Source organism: Palaemon carinicauda, chromosome 6, assembly GCF_036898095.1.
Source record: "Palaemon carinicauda isolate YSFRI2023 chromosome 6, ASM3689809v2, whole genome shotgun sequence".
Lineage (NCBI taxonomy): Eukaryota > Metazoa > Arthropoda > Malacostraca > Decapoda > Palaemonidae > Palaemon > Palaemon carinicauda.
Window position 1 is genome coordinate 5,609,485 of NC_090730.1, and position 20,358 is coordinate 5,629,842.

At 36.3% G+C, this 20,358-nt stretch overlaps 1 protein-coding gene across 9 annotated transcripts in view; it reads left to right on the forward strand.

Annotated features, from left to right (window-relative positions):
- Positions 1-2,146: 2,146 nt before the first annotated feature.
- LOC137642400 (src substrate cortactin-like) overlaps positions 2,147-20,358 on the forward strand; it is a 94,938-nt gene continuing 76,726 nt past the window's right edge. For 2 of the 9 annotated variants that reach the window (XR_011044769.1, XM_068374929.1), the window contains exons 1-9: positions 2,301-2,470; positions 5,645-5,816; positions 9,650-9,769; positions 10,482-10,657; positions 11,395-11,505; positions 15,395-15,505; positions 18,226-18,336; positions 19,185-19,306; positions 19,486-19,609. Coding sequence is in view for 8 of the 9 variants with exons in the window: in XM_068374929.1 (XP_068231030.1) it covers positions 5,671-5,816; positions 9,650-9,769; positions 10,482-10,657; positions 11,395-11,505; positions 15,395-15,505; positions 18,226-18,336; positions 19,185-19,306; positions 19,486-19,609 (1,021 nt within the window). In the remaining variant the exon portion in view is untranslated. Of the gene's footprint in view, positions 2,219-2,294; positions 2,577-5,644; positions 5,817-9,406; positions 9,543-9,649; positions 9,770-10,481; positions 10,658-11,394; positions 11,506-15,394; positions 15,506-18,225; positions 18,337-19,184; positions 19,307-19,485; positions 19,610-20,358 lie in introns of those variants that run through there. The other 7 variants (XM_068374931.1, XM_068374933.1, XM_068374932.1 and 4 more) reach the window with 7 other exon arrangements.

Below are 20,358 nucleotides of genomic sequence, written 5' to 3' on the forward strand. Positions count from 1 at the left end.
CTATCTTTGGGCTCCTCCTCCTCCTCCCCCACTCCTCCTCCTCTCCCCCACTCCTCCTCCTCTCCCCGCCCTCCTCCACCTCCTTCTCCTCCTCCTTTCAATTTTCCTTTCGTTCATCTTGGATACTTCTTTATTCATCTCTATCTTTCTCTCTCATGCTGACTTAGCCATTCCTTCTCGGTGAAATTAGATTAAACTTATTCTGCCATTGGACCACATAGTAAATAACCCCAGATATACAGTTCTTATTTATTAAAATAAAGTCTTCTTATAAAGACCAAGTAGCGAATGTCTTTCCTCCTCTTATTGCAAACACTGCCTTGTTTCTTAAACCAGCGAGACCTGATTGAGGTCTTGAATACTTGAAAGTACTTAATTGATAAAAAATAGCAAATACAATACTGCATAACAATGTGTTATAATTTTTACCAGTCGCTCATCGATATGGTTGCAACACACACACACACACACACACACACACACACACACACACACACACCATAACCGACAGGAAAACAGTAGGGATTTTTGGCTATAAGATGGCTAGTTTTTATGGTTACGTGTTAAAAAATATTTTTAATTTTGAATTATTATATATCCAATCATCTTACAGTACAATTCAGTAGTCAGCTTAGTGAGTTATAAGTGTTAGTACTATTATCCTTCCCTTTATGAGTTAAGGCTAAGCGGATGTAGGGATTATTACAAATTCTTATAGAAAAACAAAGGACTTCAGACGCATGAATATAGCAAGATCACTGATTACGAATATGAAGGTTGGTAACTGAATTCATTGGTAACAAAGGCAATCCCATATATAGAAAATGATAAATCTTACCCACCGATGACTAAATTTAAATCATGCAATAAAATTTTGTGCAAACTTATGGTATTCATATATGAATTAGAGATTTTTTATTGTAATGTATAGTAGATTCTCCTATCTGTATTGTCTATTTTATTATTACTTTAAAAAAATCTATGAACGTTGTTATGTGTACCCATCTATTTCTGTCGGCATACAGTATATATATATATATATATATATATATATATATATATATATATATATATATATATATATATATATATATATATATATATATATATATATATGTATGTGTGTGTGTGTGTGTGTGTGTGTATATATATATATATATATATATATATATATATATATATATATATATATATATATATATATATATATATATATATATATATATATATATATACTGCATTTGGTGGATTTAATTGTAACTGAAACTTTTATGCCGGTGGGAGCTGACGTCTAATTATAATAACAACCAACTTCTTTCACAAACCGGATGTGACTGTCCCAGATTTACAGTTGTAACTTTGGAAACTCTTTCTTTTATTTTCCCTTTTGTATCAGTTTAACAGTTTAATATCACATAAGAAGAGAATAAAATAAAGGGAGTTCTTTAAATGTAACCAAAAACATTAGAATTGTAAGAACAATTCCGTCAAAAGAAATGATTGCAACCGTCTTGTGGTCCACGTATGACTGTTTTCTCTTATTCAAGGTTATTTTGTCCTTGCCTAAAGGCATTCTTAATTGTTTCCGTTTGGCATCAATTATTTCATTAATCAACACCAAAATTCTATATTTGGGTTGTAATATGACAAATGTATTGATAATAAGGTAAGAAATTCAGGTGAATAGAGTAGCTGAAATTTTGGCGTGAAAACTTTCGCTATAAAGAGCTGGAGTGGTTGGCTCTGAGTAATTCTGTGTTGAAAATGGTAGTTTCAAAATAAAAAAGTTTCCAAAATTCATCTATGATCCGTTGAATATATTATTAAGTTAATTTAAACTAAATAGCAACTTTATTGGGACTAAAAGGGTCTTTGGGATATACAATAAAACAATCCTTACTTGGTATAGATTGAAAATAAAAGACAGAGAAAAGAAGACATAGAACAAGTAATTTAAAAACACAGTCAGATGGATATCAAATTAGTAGTTTGATAGCCAATTAACATAAGAAAACTCGTAAGTTTCCATAAAATATAAGTAATATATTTCCAATATAGCCAGATTTAATCCCCACTTGGGAATACTCGTGACTCATCCGGAAATTGAAGAATGGGCGTTGGCAACGCTGCTCAGATAACAGCGTTGGGAGGAAGTAAATAGATAACGCTATTGCTGACATACCGCGGAAAAAAACATTATTAATCGCTTTAAAAATATGTGAGTTGAATTGAAAAGTGTTTCTTTATGACTGTTTATATAAGATAGGTCAATAAACTGTATATTTGTGGGTTTAAAAGTCTGCTTTAGACGTTTTGCCCGTAAAGGAGAGCCACCCTATAGACTGTACAATGTAATACGCTACCTGACTTGAGTCTGGTCTCGGTTGGGGGCATCACTTTGACAGGCGGTTGTGATCGGTCTTAATTCGGTCTCAAGACGACAATTTCGGTCTAGGATTAACCAGGACGGGTACATAGACTTCTGTTGTACTTCAGCTTACGGTATATAGACTATAGCGTAATAGATATATTAATTGCAGTTATAAATATTCCCTCAATGTTTTGATCCTGTAGTAGTAAGTATATCTTTAATCTGAATATTTTCTGTTTTATATTACAATTTTGTATAATTAAGCTACATAGGCTAATTAAGCGTAGAATAAACGTAGTTTTTACCAAGCAATAGGCTATCTTATTTGTGCCCCAATGCAGGTGTATTGCTGTACCGGTATTTGGAGGTTAGCTTTATCCTAGAGAAATTGACCTAATTTCATTTGATGGTTTTATTATATGGGTGTATGTATGATAGCAGCCATCTGTATGTATGATGATGGCTGACTGAAAATACAGCATTGTAAAGGGGGGTCGCAGGCCCCTCTAGTTAGGTAAGGAGACGGCTTGTAGGTTAGGTTAGGGAGGGAGTTTAGTTTAGTTGGTGTCCATATTTCATGCTCGCTGGAGGTACTGGCCGCTGATGTACAAAGGCTGCTGCTATTATAGTTACGGACGGGGAAAGCTTTCCTACTAAAAAAAAAAACAGCTTTTTACCACAGAGAAAAATGCCCGTTTTAAATTGCCGAACTGGTTGTTCTGTTCGTTTGCGGTTGAAATGAAGGTCAAATTCGATTAAATCACATTATATTCTACAGGAAACTATATATTTTCTGTTCAATGTTTCCCCGTCTGTAAAAATAGTTTTACCCCTGCATTGGTGGACTAATCAGAAAAAAGGTTAACCATCATGAAATTTTACCCGTAGGCCATTCAGAGATACTTCAATGTACAATCTCAGGATGCCAGAAAACATCAAATCAATCAATCAATTAATGAACATAAGTATGAACATTAGTGGCTTAGGTCAGTATAGGAAACTTTTGGGGGCGAAGTCCCCTACCAGTGATTAAGGATACAGTATCCTGGGTTGGCTTGAGAAGGGTAAAGGTGTCGATATTGACCGTTTGTGGTGCACGAATAAATATTTAATAACAGCATAGTGTTATTGTTTCTCTAATTACTTCTAGATTGGTTCTTAGCTTGTCGTTGATATCTGATTATCACAAGTATTAATTTTAACATCATTTGAATGTAGATATTTACTTATGCACCATCACAAGCGAACCCGAATATGCTGTGTCCTTAGTCGTGAGTGGGTGGTTGCTCTACCCCTCACAAGCCCCACATATCTAATCTGATGTAGAATGCATTTTTCATATTTCATACATCAAATTAGACCCATCAATCAATGGTGCTTGGGTAAAGTTAATTCACAGGTCAAGAGGGCTACAAGTTCCAATAAGCCTAATAGAGGTCTGTATGTAAGGTCTTGGGCTAGGTTAGGTTAGGCTTAGTAAGGATAGTTTGTTGTTTGTCTCACGAACATCTAAAACGTTTATAGACAGCTGATTTTTTCCTGTGGATTGAAATGGTATAATGTTATCTTTGCTTTTCAAAAATATTTTAATGTACATTAACCCTTTTACCCCCAATGGACGTACTGATACGTTTCACAAAACTCATCCCTTTACCCCCATGGACGTACTGGTACGTCCTTACAAAAAACTGCTATTCACATTTTTTTTAATATTTTTGATAACTTTATGAGAAACTAAAGGGCATTTTCCAAAAGAATGAGACCAACCTGACCTCTCTATGACAAAAATTAAGGCTGTTAGAGCAATTTAAAAAATATATATTGCAAAATGTGCTTGGAAAAAAAAAAAACACTGGGGGTTAAGGGTTGGAAAGTTCCAAATAGCTTGGGGGTAAAAGGGTTAAGTTAACAGCATCCAAAGTTAGTTGAGGTGAGTGGGAGCCCCCTGATAAGTAAGCACACTGCACACTAATTTGTGTAAATGGTGGAAGTAAGATTGTGACATTTGCTAATGTTGAGTAAAGATTTATAAGAAATAGGTAATAGGTGAATTGGGTAGGACTTATAAATACTAGTGCTATAACAAAACTATTTATGTTCCTTTTGAATGCATAAAAGTACTTTGTCCAAAATGTATTTATTTCACAAACAAGCTTCAGGGTCTGAAAATAATCAAGAATTCATCGCATGTACAGTATTGGAATCGAGACTCATATTGGAATTAGAACTTTAATGAAGTATCGGGACTCGTATCGCAATCCGAACTTTAATGAGGTATCGGGACTCGTACTTTAATGAGGTATCGGGACTCGTATCGCAATCGGAACTTTAATGAGGTATCGGGACTCGTACTTTAATGAGGTATCGGGACTCGTATAGCAATCGTAACTTTAATGAGGTATCGGGACTCGTATCGGAATCGGAACTTTATTGAGGTATTGGGACTTGTATCAGAATCGTTCTAAAATTTGGTATTGTCCCATCACTAATAAATTTGTTAACATTGTATGGCTCAGTGTTGCTTTTTACAGTTGAATAAACTGGAACAGAGAATGGGAAGCACTTAACAATTTACAGCTTTGAATAAAATGAATGAAATGTTTAGATGAATAAAAAAGTGACAGCATTACTGAGAAACCACAAACTCCTCAAATTTGAAATGGCATAATTGCGGCCTAAGTTTGGAAAATAAAGTATTTTTTTTTTAAATACAGAAGTATCAGCAGTTGAAACCTATTGAATCATGAGTTACTGTGCTTGCTGCTCGTGAAAATGTCATAAAATGCATAAACGTAAAGAAATCACGTACAGTAATGAACATGTGCCATACAGTACCATCTATGAACCATACGTGACACATAATGCCAGCTCCTGTGTGTTTACGTTAAGGATACACTAGAGCCCGTTCCTTCTCCTGATCATTTATGCAGTTATTTAAACAGATTATATAATTATTGTTATTGGCTAATGATTATAGTGCTATAGTATTTGTTTATACTCCTCTGCTTAGCTGTTTACATTACTGTACTTTACTTTTGTGACATATGCGCATTGTGTTTTACGCATCTGCGAAGCTAGCTAGTGGTCACTGGTTGTAAAATATGAAAGTTAGAAATGATCAGAAATAATCTTGATATTAATATTTTATATTTGATAGTATATTTTCCTTAAAAATCTTGCCAAAATAAATATCTAAAAGGATCTCAGAGTGTTGAGTAATATTGGATAACTTTTTTCATGTATCAGTTGGTTTTATTTTCTTTCTTATTTCAGTCTTGGTCCTTCTATACTGTACAACCATGTGGAAAGCACAAGCTGGGCATCAAATTTCTGCCGCCGACAATGGCAACGATGACGACGACTGGGAGACTGACGCTGATTTTGTCAACGAAATGACAGTAGAGGAGCAGAGATATGGAACTAAACGTGATCTTGGATCAATTAAGTGAGACTTCTTTGTTTTTATAGGCTATTTATTTGTTCTTACTTGTATACATTACTGTACAAACATTCTTCTTTTAAAGTAGGGTGTGGCTTCAGTGGACCTGGAATGGTCATTGGAATCATTAACGAGCTTGTTAACTAAAGGTGGTGAGTAGCCCCACCCACCCACCTGCTTGTCAAGGCCTCCCCACTTTGTCTTCGGCTGCAATGAGTACAGATGTATTTTTTCATCCTATCTAAGATTGTTCAATCTCTGTCTTGCCTTTTAGTTTGAATGATTGATAATGCGGCTTCGTGTTAGTAGTTATGAAACGAAGCAAGAATGTGTATTTGTTGAACCTGCATCATTTTAGGGCTGAACCCTGAGCCGCCGATTGATACACACTACTTTAGAAGTACAGTACAGTATAGTAGTTTGCAATTATCAATTTTTTACCGAGCTTAGATCATGGCCTCCCGTAAGGCTGTCATTTTTATTGGGTAGTGAGAAGGCCAAGTTGTCTTGGGTGTTATTCTGGGAAGCCCATCAATTGCTAGAGATACTATTTATCACTTTGCGTTCCATATCGAATTCTCTCTTCACTCAAGCTAAAGCATACACAGTACCCCTCTTGCTTGGGCCTGGAAAGTATGCTTCAGGAACAGGCAGAACTTCAATCTACGTTGTGAAGATTTCAAGGTTTTGTGGAGTGTCAGGTGATCGCGGCACTCGATGTGCTAGAAGCTCTTTCTTGCAGACTGCTGACGACAAGTAACCTAGGCTCAGTCTTCCTTAGATCTTGCAGGTTGGCCCTCGTTGTCTTATTGAAGGACCAGTTTGCAAAGGCTACTTCTCCCTGGTCATCCCAGTGCCAGTACACCAGTGTTGAAACTAATAACTCTGCAGTAGTTCCAGTGCTAGCAGTTTCTAGGACCCTGGTAATAATGACTTAAATGATGATCCCTGCATTTAGTGTTTCCTAAGTGTCACTCTTGCCTATCACCACTGTGCCTGTCACACCTACTGTATGCCTATGATCAAAGCCTGTGGCTCCCACTGTCCCCCAGTGTTGTGGTTCCTGTCAAATTCTTTCAATTTCGTCATCTACAAAGGTGAATAATTCATGCGTCAGTGGGGTTAAAAGGAACGAAAACCCCCTGTACTACTCTCCAATGGGGTATGCCTACCCAGCGAAGCTTCTCTCACCCTCCTCCTTTGAAGATTGTCCTTGTAGACGGTGACGGTATGTACACTAGCACTCTTGCTAGTGTGCTGTCACCTTTTAGCTCACGTTTCCTATAAAGTCATGCCTAACTTACCTTCTGCAAGAGCGGGCTATCATACAAGAACTTTGTATAGCTCTATTAAGCTCCCACGTTTTGATGCTCGTGCGTCAAAGCAATTACTCTTGTTATAGAACTCATGTGCTGGTAATAGCACATATTTAGTGAGACTTTCACACTCGTCAGATCTGGTGATCTTACAACCCATTTCCCCTAAGGTATAGTGTGTCCCTCTTTTCGCACTCATAGGAACTGTCTGACAGTGCTAATGGATCCTTTCATGTTGGCGCTCAGGCACACCTTTCAACTCTTACCTAATAGTGTTTACATATACTCACCTGTAAGAGAATACTTGTACTTGCCTTTTAGCACTCTGGTACATCCACCTGTTAGCACTTGCTCAAGTTCAGCTGTTTTTTCAGTTTATGAGAGTGCAATAGATGATTAACAATTGAGCCGGGGGAGGTTGTGATTTCCCTGTCGTCTTCCTGTAAATATTGATACCTCATTATGAAGTCTTAATAGTCGAGTTTCAAGATTTGCTGAAGTCATACTCATATTAAAGGAGGATGGTTTGTATATTTAAGAAAAATACAAATTGTTTTTAAAACTTGGGATTTTGTGTATAGTTTCCTGCCTGAATTTCCATCTGGTCCATGTTTTCATTAATATTACAGCATAACTATATTATTATCTATTTTACAGCATCTTGCCTTTCACCTGCTACTTTTATATCATCTATCCCTCTGGTGACAAAATATTTTCACTCATGTATTGAATTACCAAACCATAATGGTCATAATGTTTCATCTTCTAGAAACAGTTCTTTGCAACTCCTTCATTTGTGATTTTGTTTGATCTCAAAATTTTACACAGTTTCTTTTTTAGCCATATGTTTCTCCATAAAAGCATAGGGATTATACAGAACACATTGCGTTGTTATTCATTATTGGTGTACAGTGAACCCTCGCTACTTCGCGGTTCGACCATCGCGGATTCACCACTTCGCGGATTTTTTCCATAACCCATATATATACAGTAATATATATATATATATGTATGCATGTATTTATGTATATATGTAGGTATGTATATGTGTATACATATAAATATATATATATATATATATATATATATATATATATATATATATATATATATATATATATATATATATATATATATATATATCTATATATCTAAAGTAGGAAGATGTGATGTAGTTCTAAGGGAAAAGTATGGGAAATATGTCTGGGTAATAAGCAAAGCTCTACCTCCAGTTTGTTTCTACATTATAATCAGAGATAAATGTAAACAAAACATTGGTTGCCATTTTTTATCATGCTTTTTAGCATGTTTAGGAAATGCATGACATAAAACACCTTTAATATTTGTGCCTGTTTTAGTTTAGGGTACTGTAGTACATGCATAAAGTGTTCTGTACATTAAAGGGTAGTTTGTTAACAGTATTACGTACAAGGAAAGGTTTTAAAAGTCTGAATATACATGTTGAATAAATAGGTAAATATGGTGTCACTACTTCGCGGATTTTCACCTATCGCGGCCGCGACTGGAACCTATCTACCGCGATAAACGAGGGTTCACTGTACAATTATTTACTACTTCATTCAGTCCACTCCATTTTTAAGAGTACAGTTTTCTTTAGATTTTATTTATGCTTATCTGTTTATAAGGTGTTATCAAGTATTAGTGCATGCTATGAATAACTCAGAGAGATCTTCAATAGAGAACCATGATATAAATAACTTGGATTGAAATTATGGACTTGGAAACTTTGCTAGAATACAGTACTTTGGAATCAAAATCATGAGTAGGAACTCCGTACACCTGAAGTTAGCAACCGATTTACCTTTCAGGTAGTGAAAATAATAACGTAACTACTTTTGATACTTCAGTCAACTACCATCATCTATTTTGCTCATTACATAAATATCTAGGTCCACCTTGTAGATTGTCTTTTGTCATCCCTTGTTCAACTAATTTGGATTGGCATAACATGCTTAGTGTTTGTCATTACAGTTTTACCGGTACTGGTAGTGTTTCTTCCTTCTCCACAGTCATAAAACTGTGGTGTCATTAAAGTACTTTGACCAGAACACTTAGTCAGAATTCCTAACTTTAAGGGATATCCTTTTCATTCGTAATTAACTTTTGATTTCAAGAATTCTCTGTAGAAGGATTTTGATTTTTAAAGTGGAAGTAGATGAATAACGTTTAGACAGTTTGATTGACAGGAATGTCGAAGAAACAAGATTGCTGCTTGTATAACTTCATAAATGACAACTCACAAATAGTCAGCTGTGATATACGGTAATTGTTTTCAAGAAGGAATCGCATTCAGATTTTGAAAGGGCAGCCACTAATGCATTCCTGGTCCAGGAGGATTCCACATTTCATGTGATATCTGAAAGAGATGATATCTGTGCCTTTCAAGCTTTATACGGTATGTAATAAATTTAGAAAATTATTTTAATTGATGAAATGAGGGAAGAGTTTGGGTACCCTGCTAGTTTATGAAAGCATTTGTAATTTTCCTTCTCTGTATCGCAGCATGAAAGAATTCAGAGAAGCTACTCTCCAGTCCGATGCTGAAATCAAGCGCCGAGAACTTGAGGAGGGGCCCAAGGCTTCCTATGGATATGGTGGCAAGTTTGGAGTTCAAAAAGACAGGTGAGGTGTTGATGTTCACATAGTTTTTCATGTTATGTCAAATGTTCCAGATATTTAGTATTTCAGACAGACATTTAACTGATATGTTGAAAATTTATAGTTAAGAAATAATACTGTATTGCTAAAGAAATGTTAAAAGTGAAGCATAGATTGAAAATTAATACCTAGAATTTTAAATGAGAAAGTATTGATATTAGGAAAAAGAATTTGCCACTGTACAAGGCTATAGATGGCAGTGCATACAGGGAATTAAATAGCCAAGACATACAGTATGCTGTCATTTGAAGTGTAACTTAGTATAGTAGTGAGTAGGGGACTATCTGTATTCTAAGTCTGTTACAGAGTACTACAGCTTCATCTCTTTGTCTGGCCTTCTGAAAAGCATATTAGATATTGTGGGTACAGAGCAACATGGTAAAAGATTTTGCTTGTGATAATGAAATACAAGTCTCTAAGTCTTTCGTAGTTTGATTGTCATGTTTTGCTGTGATGGTTGGAAATAAAATTTTAAATATTTTTGCTATTACTCTACATGTTTTTTACTCTGTTTGTGAATGAATAGTTTCCTAGTTATTCACCTGAAAATAAATAAAAAATTATGAACAAATTTGATAATTTTAGATACTTATATACAGAACAAAACTACGATTGTCAAAACGACAACATAATAGAAAATAATGTTGTATTGTTGTAACCTTTTTGGAATTTCTAGGATGGACAAAACTGCCGAAAGCCACGAGTATGTTGGCAAGGTGGAAAAACATGCTTCCCAAAAGGATTATTCATCTGGCTTTGGCGGTAAATTTGGCGTACAGTCCGACCGTCAGGACAAATCTGCTATGGGGTGGGATCATGTGGAAAAGGTGGATCGACATGAAAGTCAAAAAGGTTAGTTGTACGTTTACACTTGTGGTTTATTGTGTGATGTTTTCATATGCTGTAAAGAGTACTTCGAAATTGGATGTTGACGGCTGAATGTGGTCAGGTAATGGAATAGGAATTCTGTCATAGTATAATTCTTGGTACTGCATACTTAATAGTATTGTTTTCTGATTTTTTATGAAGAATTTTTTACAGTACTAAAATATTTGATATTTTAACATTGTTTCACATAAGTCCTTAACTGTGACCAATTGTTGATAGATCTGGTAAGAACGGAAATTGTTTGTTGTTAGGTGTTAATGCCTGGCAGTATATGCTGACTTGCAGCCTTTGTTATGCTTTTATTCTCTGCTCTGCAAGAATTATAATGGTATACATTCTTGGCCCCATTTAGCTTTTTTGCCCCCTTCATCTCTTGATTAAATTGCTAACTATGTTTTTGCATCTGTGTGACTTATAACTTTTACATCTGGGCAGATACTAATGTGAGAGTTAATCCAAAATTTCATAGCCTTATCCATTTCCAGGTTTTATCTGTGGTTATTTTGTTTCCAAAGGCAATTGGTGTAGCAGCTTGGAAATTTGAATGATTTATTACTTCTCTATCATGGAGCCAATAGAGTAATCTATAATGTTATTTGCAGGTAGGTTTTGAAAGACACTGTTTTTCGTCAGTGATGGCCAGTTGTGTGACACAGGCACTTCATAATTTGATGTTGCTCAGATATAATGTTTTTTAACAGATTATAGCAAAGGATTTGGCGGAAAATTTGGAGTCCAGGCAGATCGTCAAGACAAGTCTGCCTCTGGGTGGGACCACATTGAAAAAGTTGAGAAGCACGAGAGTCAGAAAGGTAGATTCTCGTTTGTAATGTGTTTTTGTAGGATCAGTTATCCGGATAATATTTTAAACATTTATAAAGTAAATTGAATGTTCAATAAATGTAGTCCTCCACTTCCTAAAAGATTTTGATAATAATTAAATGTTTAGGATACCGAGTTGTGAATTATTAGTTTAGTTTTATGGCTCTGTTGAACTCTAGTGGCTATCAATGTTTATTGACATTCTGTGGGAATTTTTCTTCCTGGAGAAAGCCGTATTTGGTAACATTTGATCCAGTAGCTTTGGTGTTTATTAAATATGATTTTGTTCCTACACACATACAACCCTATTTCTTTAATAGAAGTATGTTATGAGTATACAGCAGTTGGATTAGACTGTTGAAGATTTTACAAGTGTTGTTAGTTGCTGGTGGGTAGTGGGAAAGCCCGGACCCCAAACACACTGCATAGCCAGTTTGCTTCAGCTGCAAGATAATATACAAGTAATTCCGTTGTATCCAACTGGTTATTTTAATCTTTTGCTCTTTATTTCAGATAAATCAATTGACAGATCATCATTCACGAGCGATAATTAAGAAAGTGAAGTTTTACAGATTTTTCCAGATAATTGGAACTGGCGACAGTTGTCACTGCAACCTGCCGATATCCACATTCTTCTTCCTGTGCTGTTTGTTTTTTATGCCCATGTGAATGTGGCCGGGTAGTGGCAACGTAACCCTGACTACTGTTAAATGTAGGAATGCATCACCTGGTTGACCGGTCTCTTCATAGTTTTGTGATCCTCTTTCTACGTTGGAGCGTCATCACAAATCTGGACGACTCCATAGAAGGTGAAATTCAGGTTTCTTTTTCTGCCTTTCTTTACTTTTAGGAGAACATCTTAAGGACATCATAAGAGAAGCTCGGGAAGATTGATCAAATAATAGGAGTTTTGTACGGGAGACCTCTACAGTTTCTTTCCCTGTGGGAGAGATAGTTCTATTCCAAGAACTTGCTGATCGAGATATTGGAGCTCTGCACTTCTTTTTCCCCTAGCTGGACTGGACTATAGGCAGTCCCCGTGAGAATCCACACGTATGCGCTCCACGCTCAAGGCATTCATGCGTACTGTATTGCGACATTGTATTTTACATGCTCTGAGATTCATGTGCACAGGCTCTACTTACATTCTGTACTTTACTACCTCATCACACACACTCGTCTAATTGACTCATACGAGCAACATTTTTCCATGCATATAGTCTCGATGTTGCTGACTTTTATGCACAAGGCTCTATGCATGGTGTTTTACATACTACCTTTTACGAGTACGCATGCAAGGACTCTATCCCGTGTACTTACTAGGTCTCTATGACACGAAGTTAACAAACATCATTATCCATGAGCACGATTATTTAAGCCATCAATCATTCATGCATGATTGTCTAGGCCCAAGATAATCCATGTGCATGATGATTCATGGACAGAATTATTTAGGCCAACAATCATTACGTATACGATTTCCTCCCGCTAAGGGTACAAGTGTCGTTTTCCAGATAAGCAACTATGTTAACACTCGCAGCCAGTCTTTTTTTAGACAGCGGCTTCAACACCAAGCTAGGCTCCTTTTTCCCACAATCTCAAGATTGTGGAAAATTGAGAGAAGTACGTAATGTCTCTAACCCAGACAGGGATTGAGTTGCTGGGATTGCTGATAGATGCGGCATCAGCAAAGCCCCTTTCATTAGACTTGGAAAAGTAGCTCGACCTTTTCTCTCCAAGCAAAACTTACAGGGGGACAGTGGCAACAGCTGCTCGGACATCCCTCGTCATCAGAGAATCTTGTTTCTTATGGGCTTCTTCACTGCAAGCGACAATATTCAACCGACAACTATCATCTTCACTTTCTGGTACAGTACTGGTGAAACAAGGGGTACGGAACGATCTAGTTTGGTGACTAAGTGACGAGAACCTTATTAAGGTGTACTCCTTTTGAAATGCTTCATTTTTACTGATGTGTTGAATGCTGGATGGAATGCACACCACATACGTAAATCGAACTACCTCTAGGTATTCATCCGACAAAACGCATGTGGTAACTTCTCACCAGGTTGTCTAGCGAGCCTAGCTCCTTTACAGGACAAAATGTATTTCGTCTAAGATGGTGTTCGCAACGTAAGTTTAGGATGAAAAGTAAGAAGATTTGGCCATTATACGCTTGATTGGAAGTTGATGCAGGTAAGTTTCCGTAACAAACCGTTTCTTTAAGACTAGGTATAGAAGGATTTTTCTGATCCTCCTTCGGAGGGGAAGGGTGCACAATCATGTGGCCAACCTCATTACTTATTTGACCCTGCCTTCAGTCATCATACCCTTTTTAGGATAGAGGCTCTTCAGTGACTGTCTGTCGCTGGACAGAAACCTAGTCTATCAACTGAGAATCTTTTCTCATGAAGTGGGAGGTGGGCAGATGTCAACACTTTAGCACCTCCTCATGTCAGTGTTTGGACAACCTGGGATTTTAAACCAGCTATAATTGGTTATAAGGACTTCCTCCCTCCTTAGGACAAGTCTCCTATTAAGGGACTAAGTTTTGTATACGAGTAGAAGGAAATCATAGATTTTTAAAGCAATTTATAATTTTCCTAACTACTCAGTGCAAACTTACTTGAGTCCTTTTAAGTTTTAATACCTGCCTCAGCAATCCTACAAGTCCTAGGAGAACCTCATTATGCAGTGGAATGGAGGGGCTGCCCTGCCACTCACCTGTAACTAGCAACACTTTGTTAAAGTTTTAACATCCGAATTCCAGCTATGATGAAAACATACTTTTATTAAAGAACTCAGAATTTTATATTAAGGTAAAGCACAAATTTCTTTTAAAAAATTTACAAAAAGGTTCTCTTAACTAACAAGGCTATTTTACCATTTGGATATCTCAAAAAAAACTTCATCAGAGGAGGATGCCATCAGAAAAAAATGAAAAAGAAACCATAACTAATGTCGTAAATGCACAAGTAAAATATAGAAGATAACATTTCTACCTTACTTTACCAAAAATGCAAACATGAAGTTATGAGCAGTTCAAGAAAATAATTAAACAAAACTACTTAGCACAAGACACTTTTCCCCCTTAAACCTTCTGTGATCTTGTCTTACTGGTCCATTAAAAGGTAACAAACAAACTTGATAGTATAAATATTGAGGGCCTAAAGCCAGGAAATGGTATATACTTTTCATGATTAATGAACCAAAGCTAAACTCAACTCTGCTCTTGTATTATTATGATTTGAAGAATCTGTTAACTATGCTTTCTTTTTAGTAATGTACTTACATTTCTTTTGTAACTGATCTTATGACTTGCCGTACTGTTTCTTTTGAAGTTATTTGTTATATTTTAATCACTATATATGTTTAAAAAATCTACTTTAGAATGGTTTACATGTATACTACTAATGTGATTCACTACCATAATACACATGAAATCTAGATGAATGACCAGTTAAAAGGAAAATACTTCTTTAGATTGTTTGTTAAGAATAATGAAATGAAAATGATTACATTTGATTATACAGATCAAGGAATTAAATATACATTTATTAATTATCCCAGTGGTAAGGATAAATTTGGAAATCTCTTCCTTATATTTTTAACACTACAGTGTAGTATTTAATATTTTAATAAAATGTAAAATATTTAGAATGTTATCCCTAAATATTTGAATCTCCTAAAAGTTAATAAAGGTGAAACTGAATTCTCTGTAGGCCATGTTTGTGGAATCTTGAGAAATTAAACAAGTATGTTATATGCAGCTTTGAGCTTGATGATGAAATTTATGCTTCTTTTTTAAAGTGTTGCCATTGCTGCTGTGTGCTTTCATTGCATATATTGCTCAGCTTTTTGAAACTTTGCTCCGTACAGATTATTCAAAGGGCTTTGGCGGAAAATTCGGAATACAGAAGGATAGGCAAGACAAGTCGGCGGCTGGGTGGGATCACATAGAGAAGGTCGAAAAACATGAAAGCCAAAAAGGTAATGTAGTCTTTACTGCTTGTCTAGCTTTTGCAAGAGTTTAGCCTAAAATTTTGCCTTTATTTTACAGTATATATATTTTCTTGTTAAATTTCCATTTGTGTTGTACAGTATTTCTATTTAATATAAATTTGATTCCAACTGTTCTGTAGTGTAATCGTGTGCCATTATTATTTCTCTGAACATCCCCTGATGTTAATTTTGCTCTGTTCTCGTAATTGACATCGACGTTACCCAAAATAATTTCAAGTCTTTTCTGCTTTCTTCCTCTCAAGAGGCTTTCACTTCTCTGCCATCAATGGGCCATCTGGTGACAAATCACTGTACTGTATCTTGATTAGATAGGGTCAGGAATGAAGTTTTGAGGGTGAGAAGGGTGTGAGAAATAGATTAGCAGCTAGAGTGGATATGAATTTTTTGAGGCGGTTTGGCTAAGGAGAGAGAATGGGGCCATCTGCTCCTCTTTTCATTCTTGTAGCCGCCTTTGACTGCACTGGACATATTTTGCCTACCCAGTCCAGTTTTTTAAATTCTTTTAGTATGAGTTTGAGATCACCTTTTCCAGAATTTGTTAGGAATTACTGTGTGGATTGTTCCATGGAGTTCTTTTTAGGTAATCATGATCCTCAATATCTTTGCATTTTATGGGAGGAAGAATATTGTAATTTGGATACAGTCAGCCCTCTATATTCAGTGGGGTTAGGTTTTAGAGACAGGTGTGAAAATCAGCCTATCCATCTTTTGAATAGGTAAAAGGTTGCTGAAGTCATCTCCTTTGCTCCTATACCGGGCCAGGCAGACTGAAACGTCTAAGGGGTAAAAAAAAAAAAAAAAAACAGCTCGGGTCTACGGGACTTCATACCCAATATTAGGGTTGTGGTGGCCGATGTGGTACCGTCCCTGACTAGTGAACGCCAGACGGGGGTTCGAGTTCCGCTCAAACTCAGTTCCTTTGGTTGCTGCAACCTCACCATCTGTGTGAGCTATGGATGGGGGGTTTTGGGAGAACCTATAGGTCTATCTGCTGAGTCATCAGCAGCCATTGCCTGGCCCTCCTTGGTCCTAGCTTAGGTGGAGACGGGGCTTGGGTGCTGATCATATGTATACAGTATATGGTTAGTCTCTAGGGCATTGTCCTGCAATATAGGGCAGTGTCACTGTCCCTTGCCTCTGCCATTCATGAGCACCCTTTAAACCTTTAAATTAGTGAGTCATTATTTTAAAGGATGATAGGTTTGTATATTGCGCACTTAAGGAACAAATATAGAATTTTGAAAGTTAAGCTTACCACCTCAACCACCCCTCTCAGTTCTGAGCTGAAGGTCAAAAGTGAAGAACTTCCAACAGGTTGGGTGGCGGGCTACTTATCTGCGCTCACCACCCATCATTAACTACCTTGTTAACAAATTTAACGGTTGTTCTAGTTTCGGTGAAGACATGTTCCTGGGTAAGTTTCACTTCGGAATGCCATCCTTCAAGTTTTAAGAAGTATCTCTAGCCAACCTCTGTAACAAACAGGGTAATATAAAGGACAGAGAGGTTTGTATAGCTAGAAAAAATAAATATTGCTTTTAAAATGTTTTATATTTATCAACTTATTCTTTTTATTTACTAATATTGTTACTTTTGATGTGGTTTTGTTGCCAGACATTTTAGCGTTCTGGAAGCATTATAAACATTATAGAGGTCTAAGGAAAGAACTGCCACTGATTTTATCTTTCTGAAAGTGCTGTATACTTTGCACTTAGTGCACAACCTCTAAAACGTTTACAATGCTTCCCGAAGGCTAAAATCACTTCCAGATATTTGCTCAGACAGCCTTTATAACGTTTATAACGCTTCCAGAAAGCTCAAATCACTGGCAGTTCTTTTTGTATTTGTTATTGCCACTATTTCCATAATTTTCTTCTTATTCGTGTGTGAATATATTTGCCATCCTTGATATCTTTATAAGTGCATGTACCTGTTACCAGACTTTAAGTAGAAAGTGATTTTCTTTGAACAGCTGGCTGTTCATCAGTTATTTTAATAGATTAATTCATTTTGACCCATATTTGATTTTTTCATCTATTCCTTATTGTATTTAATGTATGGCATATGTTGGTGTTGCATTTATTGATGAATTGTGACTCATTCACTTAATTCATTTTCTGAAGTGAAGGATTGAATACATGCAGTTCTATGTTTAGTGTTTGGCTTAGTCGTTGCTCCAGTTAGTATAGTTTTGCAGTTAGTGAGTGCCAAATGAATTTATGTACTATTCCTTGTTTTCTTTAATCGTTCAGTTTTTTTAGCAGTTTTGCAGTGTATTGCTTCATAAAGTTAGTTACAATTTACTTAGCTTCATTGTAAACATGGTATATGGGTACTATAAAGCTTTTAAACTTTTCACAGTGAAACTTTCACTTTACATGAAGTGCATAAGCTTTGAATATTAAAGTTACACCAAATAAATTTCACCAAAAAGGACATATGCTAAAACCTAAAAAGAAATAAACAGTGAGGTACCAAAACTATAAGAAAATACCTTCTCTAAATGAAGTAGCCATTAACGATGAAAATTGCTAGTTCGGTTAAGTCTTAGTTTGATTATTATGGTTTTTCCGTCATTCTTCTTCCATCCTCCTCGCTCTCTTTTCATGTGGATTACCCACAATCACCAAGAGAGCCATTCTTTTATATTGTTAATCTTTTTTACAATAAATATGTTTTCATTGCAGATTACACACAGGGCTTTGGAGGAAAATTTGGGGTCATGGCAGATCGGCAGGATAAATCTGCTGCTGGTTGGGATCATATCGAGAAAGTGGAGAAGCATGAAAGCCAGAAAGGTAATTATTAGATATTTTTGAGTATTTTATGCCTTGTAGTAACCTCGTTGCTATAAAGTTGTTAATTCTAGTAGTCGGCCCTTTTCCATTTTGAGGCTCAATACTACACAGTAGATACTTTCAAGAAGTTTTATTCCAGCTATGACCAAGTTGTGGAATGATGTTTCTAATTGGGTAGTTGTATCGGTAAAACTACAAACTTGCAGCAAATATTTTTATGGAACAGACTGACATAAGCCTTTTTATAGTTTATATATGAAATGTATGTTTTGATGTTACTGTTTTTAGAATATTTTATTTCAGTTGTTCATTATTTCTCATATCGTTTATTTATTTTATTTTTCTCACTGGGGTATTTTTCCGTTGGAGCCCTTAGTCTTATAGTATCTTGGTTTTCCAACTAGGGTTGTAGCTTAGCTAGTAATAATAATAACAAAAGGGAAATAGATTCCATACCTATCTGCTGGTCTCAGTTTTAATTATTATGTGTAATGTTGCACTGGCCTTGAACAGGTCAAAGACTTCATGTGCTTGTTCTCAAGTTCCATAGTTTAAGAGGCTTCAGTTTTGATATCTTGGATCTTTCCAAATGAAAGATTTTGCAAACTCAAACAAATATATAAAAATATATTATGCTCCAATTGTAGAAGTGAAGTCCTGGTCTTTATATTACACTATATGAGCATAATTTTAATGTGACATCTTTGAGTAACAGTTTTTATTTTAACAAGATCTTGGTACCTTTTCACTAATGAAATTAGCGAAAGGAAGTTCAGTTGATTCTAGTAACTGTAACACAATTGATACTTTAGTTGGACTCTAATTTTATGTTTTTTCACCTGTTTCAGACTATTCAGTAGGCTTTGGGGGAAAGTTTGGCGTGCAGAAGGACCGACAAGACAAGACAGCAGTTGGCTGGGATCACATTGAAAAGGTTGATCATCATGAAAGTCAGACTGATCACTCAAAGGTTAGTCTCTCTCGCTCTCCCCGCCCGAGCAGTTTTATTAAGTGAATTGAAATAATGATAGATGAGGTCAGAAATAAAAGTGTGGATGGGGTGAAATATTGCGTTTTTTTTTTTTTTTTTTCTTACTTCGAAATTATTCTATTGGTTTCTTTATGATGAAGAAAACTCCGTTTTTTCAGGGCTTTGGAGGTAAATTTGGAATACAGAAAGATCGCATGGATAAAGTTGCCCATGGATTTTCAGAACAGGCTGGCCAAATAGGAACTAACTATGAACCTACAAAACCAAAACCACCTGCACAAAGTATGTAATGTCCTATTTTTAAATATTAAACTTAGCCGGTGAATATATAATAGCTGACGTCTCGGACGGCTCGACAGAAACACAAAAACTCGCGAGCGATCGCCATGAAGGTTGCGGGTGTGCCCACCAGCGCCGACTATCGGCCAGATACCGCATATACATGTAAACAGCTCCAGTTCTTCTCTGTCGGTCTTGTCGACAAGTTGATTCCGTTACTCGCTGTTGACCTGGAGTTTTTCGTCATTCTTGGTGAAGTACTTCTTTTTGGTTTTGAGCTTTCGCAGTGCAGGTGTTTTTCTCTTCAATTAAAACTCTTGAACCCTTTTTTGGATAGCGTTTATTGTTGATGACTTTGGATTGTTTTTGGATTTTCTTTGACTTTTCAAAATGGCTGACCCTTCTCCGATTCCTAAATTTCGTAAATGTAATGCTAGGGATTGTAACAAACGTCTTCCAAAGGCCTCTCTCGACCCACATACCGTGTGTTCTAATTGCCGGGGTAAAACCTGCCAATTAGGAGATCGGTGTGATGAGTGCGTGGTACTTTCGGAATTCGACTGGCTAGAGTTAGATAAGTATTCTCGTAAGCTTGAGAGAGATAGGGTGAGGAGAAGCTCCTCTAGATCATTAGATTTTTCCTCCTCCCATGCCCCTGAACCTAATCCTTCCCCTGTAGTAGTTGTTCCTGAACCTTCTACTAGCACTCATGAACCATCCATGCGGGATATGTTGCTTGCCATTCAAGCGTT